This window comes from Gobius niger, assembly GCF_951799975.1.
Source record: "Gobius niger genome assembly, chromosome: 2".
NCBI lineage: Eukaryota > Metazoa > Chordata > Actinopteri > Gobiiformes > Gobiidae > Gobius > Gobius niger.
In genome coordinates, this window is record NC_136853.1 from 29,052,874 (window position 1) to 29,059,799 (window position 6,926).

The following is a 6,926-nucleotide window of genomic DNA, read 5'->3' on the forward strand; positions in this document are numbered from 1 at the left end:
TCGATTATAATGTCCCATGACGAATATTGAGATTGAGCAAAAAAGGGATTGCGATATAGATTAAATTTCCATGCCCAGCCTTAATGTGCATATGACACATTAGCCACATTTTTTGCTAAAACATAGTTAACATGATTATATTTAAGATTTTGCCTCAGATTGTACCCATCTTTCTTTGGTTTGGCCCTTTTTGTGATGTTTATGGTTTCACTTCCTTAGAGAGTTCGGGAAGTTCCACAGTTACCATGGAGATCCGCCATCTTTGCAGCTGTTAGCATACATTTCCATAGACTAGCTAAAAAACAGTATTAAAAGTGGAGGGAAAAAAAGCTGTGGAACAACCATTGACTGTATAACTCCGTTAGCTGCAGAGTTACTGCTGGTAAATACATCTAACACACTGTGGTGTCCAGGTGTTTTAGTGCGAACAATAACTCCAGTATTTTAACTTTTAAAATCTCCATTAGTTTACAATAGGTGGCGTTCACGTGACATCACAACAGGGCAACTGACCGTAACTATGGCAACTGTGGTAACTGACAAAATGCATATTTTTTTATTACTGGAGAAATCCACATGAAACAAAAACGGTCACAAAGTTCATTATCTCCTCTGTCAGCACATATGAACTAATGTCCAATTATTTTCTCAAAGTGGTGAGAATATGGGAAAACATGACCGTGATGTTGTCCAATAGAAAGGACTTACGACATAAAAATAATATCACAGGTTTGTGAATCCAATCACGATCAAATACTGATGAGGAAACACATTTGTCAATTTTTGTTTTGGAGATTTCTTCTAAAAACTGCATTTTTCCCATAGAGTTGTATTGGCCCTGCCCTCCATCTGACATTATGACATCATCACATTCTAAATCGTGAACGTCACCGATATGATGTCACATTCCCGAACTCTATTTACCTTATTCCGGAAGTTCTGTATGATTTATGTATGATTTGGGTATGATATGATCGGTATACCCTGTATGTCCTATTATGTTTAATAAAAAAATGAAAATAAAAAAAATATTCCTGAGGTTCGCGTTGGCGCCGCCATGAATTGTGCCCGCCCTTTTCTCCTATCAGTTAACATGGGACTGGAGAAGTCCAGATAAACTCAGTTACTACATGAAAACAAAGCCGTTTTTAGGCCGCGCAGAGAAACGGTGCAGTGTTGACATGTTGGTGCAAATGAACATTGGACATTTTTACATTATTTTAGCGGTGTACATTTTCCCTCATTGTCCGTTTAAATGAACGGACTTCGCGCTCGGCCGGAAGTGTCAATGCAACAGAAGTGCCGAGACAAAGCAAAAAGAGTCAAAAATGAGCGGGCCGGAATAAGGTGAATACAGAGTTTAAAAATGTAAACATTGTGTTGGTATTTTCCACCCCTTATTTGCTCCAGCAATGTCCTCATGTGTATAGCCCAGACCGATTCATCACAACTGCCTCTAAAATCCCGCACTGTGAATCAAAAAAGTGTTAATTCGGGTCCGAAGTAGCGTCATGGATGAGCGTAATATAGAAACTGCAGTTACTCATAAGACCTGAGGTGGCAGTGGTGAACATAAAAATATCAACTTCTATTTGGTCCTTTAAGTCAATGGGAAATGAATGAGTCAAACTGCTATGGAACTTTACCATCTTCTATGTCACTTCCTGTCAGCGGGTTAATGAATGAATTTGCAACTGATGTTATTCTTCCAAATAAGTCATATTTTCAAAAGCATTAAAACCTGTCATATGCACTTTAAGTAGTTAAAGTAGTAGTAGTAGTAGTAGTAGTAGTAGTAGTTGTACCTCCTACTTTTCCCTAGGTCAATTTTACCCAGATCTAAAAGCTTGTTTGTCACGTTTTTGTTTTTTGTTTTTACTTTTTTTCTTTCACGTGTCGCTCTTTTGCGGCATTCTCATCCTCGTTTTCGTCTCATTTTCGTCACTTTTCTGTCGCTCTTCTGTTGTTCGGTTCAGGCGGGGGTTAAGAGGTTAAGGTTATAACTTATGTGTTTGGCAGAGGTGGAAACTAAAATATAGAGTAGCTCCTCAGGAAACATACAGTTGTCTGAATGTGGAGCCTGTTCTTGGCCAGTACTTGCAGTATATTTTCCCCTGTCTATAGAAATCTGGGTACCACTATGTGGTATGTCATATTCATGGGTAGAGTAGCCAAAAATATTTACTGAAGTAAGTGTAACATTACTTTGAAATAATTTTACTCAAGTACAAGTAAAAAGTAATGACCAAAAAAATGACTCAAGTAAAAGTTTTTAAAAAAAAGTACTTGGAGAAAATGTTACTTGAGTTACTTGAAAAAGTCTGATTAATTGTGTGGAACAAAACCTAAAATTTGAGACACTTCCAAAGAGAAATTCAAGAAAATGGCATGAAAATACAGCAAAACAAATTAATATGAAAAACAAGGTGCACAAGATGATCTACATCTATTTTTATAGATCATAGTGAAGCCACTTAAATATTTACTCACAGTGGAAAAATAAACTATTATTTTTACTAAAGTAGAAAAGAGTAAAGATACTTTACTTTTCAAGTAGAAGTAAAAAGTAACAAATGATAAACCTAAAACGTAGTCTACAATTTCATCAAAAAGTTACTCAAGTACATGTACTTCTATCTGAGTACTACTCGCCTCGGGTCACATGTAATGGATTGTATGAAACCAATGGCATCACAAATGGAGCTCTGTCTAATTCTCATAAGAGCACATTCAAAGTTAACACATTTTTGGTGAGAACATTTACTGGAAGTCACACAATGTGCACATTCTCTATGCCAAGACAGTAAAGCAGGATACAAGCAATTCTTTAGAGTTACACTGGTTATGTGGACTCTGACGGAGACATCATTAGTTCTAGCTGTGGAAAAGCTCTTTAGGAAAATGGCTCACTGATATGAATATAAATGGTAAATGTAGCCTTTTATTTTTACAATTATTTTATTTCTTCAAATATTTATGTTGGCAATTTATTTAGTTTAGTCTAGTTTAGTTTAATTCACACTTTCACACATTACATTCAGGTAAATCAATCATGTTCCATTATGCAAAAATGTACTCAAAAAGAAACAGCATTTAATTTAATAACATTTTAATAACATTTTTTTAACATTTTATTTAATAACACATTTACTTCGGACATGGAAATAATATTGGATGAACCAGATGCACTGTTTACGGGGCTTTTAGGTTACAATAGATACAACACCTTATTTAACAAGGCATACACTGAGTTCTCTGGTAAAGATTTTAATATTAGTCTGCAGTTTTACACTTTCAGTCTAGTGGGGAGAGAAATGTTTTCACTGTACTTGTAGAATATGACCGAAGGAATTTGGGAGCGACTGAGCAAGTTATGGAGCCACTTGCAAGTTCTGACTCTGAACTGTTTATTACCATAAACAGTGTATCAATCATGTGCTAAACAATCTAAAGGCACCATTGACTCATGCTTGGTTAAAACAAAACCACTATCATGGTAAATTAAAATACCAGTTTATCATAAACAAAGAACAAAGAACTATTAATGCCAAAGTGTTAAGATGAGCGTATTACAGAAAACATTAAAATTCTTACCTATTGCAAAGTGGACGGGTTGAAGACCTGTGCTGATCCTGAGGCACTTGCCGTTTTAAAGAAGAGAGATCCACCCACACCACAGCGTGGGAGAGGGCGCACACATGATACACACAACTTCACAACTTTAGGGTGAATGACGCTTACATTTGGTTAAAAATAAATAGAGAAAGTGTATTTGTTTTCTTTTGATTTATTTGCAATAGGCTACATTTGAAAGAAAGTGGTTTAGAATAAACTTTAGAATAACACACATAGCCTAGATCTAACAGAATGATCAAAAATGTATGTCACATTCACCACTGTTTTTGCTAATTGGTCAAGATTAGTTACCAATTAATGAATCAATCAAATATTATTTGTATAACCCAACACGTAGCCTACACAAGGGGCTATTCATAGTCAAAACAAGAGTCACAGTCAATAAAACAAGTAAATAAAAACATAAACTGCCGTGAAGTCAGTTGAAAGCTCATGATAAGAGGTGTGCTGGAAGTGCGTCTCCAAAGTTGGAGTGACCCGCGCGGTGTGGTCAGAGGTCAGAGGAGAGAACTCCCATGGTTAGTGTTAAAAAGGTTCTGACTTTATTGTCTGGCTCTACCGTCGTTTAAAGAGGGGGTATTATGCTTTTTTCAATCACATAGCACCAGTCTATAGCACACTACAATGATGACGAAACCTTCTGTTGGTCTGTAAATGCAGTAAATTAATATAACTGCCTTGTATAAAATTGCTCTCTCAAAATGGCTGTAGCGAATGTCTTGAAAGGCCTCTGTCTCTTTAAGAACCTCTGACCCTTTCAGACACGCCCCCTCCACACTCTGTCTGTGGCATCAGTGGGGAGGGGGTTCTGCTGAGGAGCAGTGGTTGGTTACTCGGCTGGTGACAAAAGCTCGGAGGCGTCTCCAGGAGGTGGGGGCGTTCCTAGGAGGACTCAGGCAAAGCTATCCCTAAAATGGCTGCCATCAGAGTTTTTACAGATTACTCAAAAATACGTGAATGTGCCAAGTCAACACTTCAGGCATGTTTTAATGAGGGAGTGACATAATAACATGATGTAAAGCTTGAAAAAGTCGATTTTGCATAATACCCCCCCTTTAATTTATTTCCATACATGAGCCCTGGCAACAGCCCAGCAACAATTGAGGCCAAAACTGTTTGAAAGGCTTTGTTTTCTTTCTTTCTTTCACTCTTTTTTTTTTTTTAAATGTAAATCTGGATTGATATCCAGGATACAGATGAACATTCTCACAGGCATAAAGTAACACACTCGATACAGTAGGTGGCGGTAATCCGCCATTAAACTGAAAGAAGAAAGAGAAGAAGAAGACTTTTCTTATTTACGTGCAACAACCTGACATTACACACGCAAGTTACACGATTTATATGTAGTATCTTTATTTGAAAAAATGTGGTAACTCTGAGAAAAGTTATCGTTTACGGTAAGCAAAGTGGGTGCACTGTATGTTTCACAGCAGGCTACTTTAGTGTCATCCCCTTGTACTGTGACATGAAGCAAAGCTAGCTATTCAAACAGAATATGAGTGACGCGGAGGAGCAGCGCCCTGTTCCCCGGGAAAGAGCCATCCTGGAAAGCTTTTTTACCCAGCTTGGTTTGTTCTCTTTTGACCGAGCCAAGGACTATGTGGAGAGGGAGAAAGACAGCAGTAGAAGTGCAGGAGCGATCTGGGCCGCTCTGCTCGCTGCATTGGCTCATCTCGCTGCCGCGGAAAAGGCCTACCACAACATGACTTTTTTAGGACAAAAAATAGGTATGCCTAAGCACTCTTTCCACACATAATATTAGGTCAACAGACTGTATGTATACCCTGGTAATTAGTTTCTTTACTTACAGGTTCACAGTCATTTTTCAGTCGCAAAGATTCTATAAGAAACATTTATACCTCTTTGCACAATGAGTTGCGCAAAGTTGTAACTATGGGTCGTCACTCTCAGCAAGGTTCTACTTCATACCTGGAGGATCTACTGTCTCATCTGTCAGAGCAGCTGTGCCACTTCACTCAGGCTCGCATGGAGATGGCAGACCTGTATGAGAAGATGCACTCACTGGGCGCTCAGAAGAACATCAACTCGGAAGAACTTGTCACCCCATTGGAGACTGTCCTGCACAAATACAGCCCTAAGTGTGTATTTAAACTGATGAGTCATTTACACATTATTCAACATAAAGGAAAAAATGCTGTGAAAGGAGAGGGGCAATTATTACAAAAAAATATTTTTGAAGTAAAAATATGTTTTTAAAATGCGCATTACTTTTGTACATTAGTACTTTTGTACATTAGTACTTTACATTATACATTATTTGTCACCATAAAGACCTCTGTTTTGTGTTTTGCAGATTTCACCACCCCATTGTAGGACGCCTGGAGGAGGGTTTTCAGACTGAATTGGATGTGGTAACCCAGTTACTTCGTTGTCAGGCCCTGGTATCAGAGTGGCACTTTTTGCCGTCTCTGCTTAGTCTTCATAGTGCCCATTCAAAACTGAACGCCTGGGGACAGCTTTTCCAAAAACAAAAGGAGACCCGTAAGAACCTTTTTGGGGGGCAGTCTCAGAAGGCTATACAGCCTCCACATCTGTACTTGTGGTTCCAGCGGTTCCATGCAGCTCTCCTTGCGAAGTTCAGCTTTTACTTTCATGAAGCTCTAAGCCGTCAAACCACCCCAGCTGACATGAGAACACTGACTGCCCGCACTACGCCAGACTATCATGGAAAGATCTCTTCTTTCATCCGCAAACATGATGCCAGTAATGTGTCCCTTGTCTTTGATAATCGTGGCTCAGAGAGCTTCCAGGGTCATGGATATCATCACCCACAATCCTACAGAGAAGCACCTAAAGGTGTGGAGCAGTTTCCCGCTGTGGTGTCACTGCCGTCAGGTGAGCGCCCTGTGACTCATTGGCCAAATGTGGTCATGATGATGGGAGACCGTGCTGGAGAGCTTAATACGCTTGACAAGGTGGTGCATTTCTATGACGATAAAGTTCAAAGCACCTACTACCTGACACGACCCGAGCCACACTTCACTCTGGTGGTTATATTTGACGGCCGAAAGTCAGAGAAGGATACGTACATCACAGCATTTCTCCAGGAGATCTCAAGTTCTCTTAGGAACTCCAAACCCTTCAGCATCCTAAAACCTGGTTCTAAAGGCTGAGCTGATGATCAACAAATACATCCTGGTAAATTCAAATTGAAAACTGTATTGTTGCTTTAAACTTCTTTGCCAAAGCATGTTTGAGACCAAATATAGTTGTCTGATTTAATAAATAACATTACATTTCAATATTCTTCCTAGATTATTTGCCCT

At 38.9% G+C, this 6,926-nt stretch overlaps 1 protein-coding gene across 1 annotated transcript; it reads left to right on the forward strand.

Moving 5' to 3' along the window:
- The first annotated feature begins 5,066 nt into the window (after positions 1-5,066).
- kics2 (KICSTOR subunit 2) lies at positions 5,067-6,818 on the forward strand. The gene is made up of 3 exons (XM_079552329.1): positions 5,067-5,366; positions 5,450-5,738; positions 5,954-6,818. The coding sequence occupies exons 1-3, from the start codon at positions 5,135-5,137 to the stop codon at positions 6,771-6,773; spliced, it is 1,341 nt and encodes a 446-aa protein (XP_079408455.1). The 5' UTR covers positions 5,067-5,134; the 3' UTR covers positions 6,774-6,818.
- The last annotated feature ends 108 nt before the right edge of the window (positions 6,819-6,926 follow it).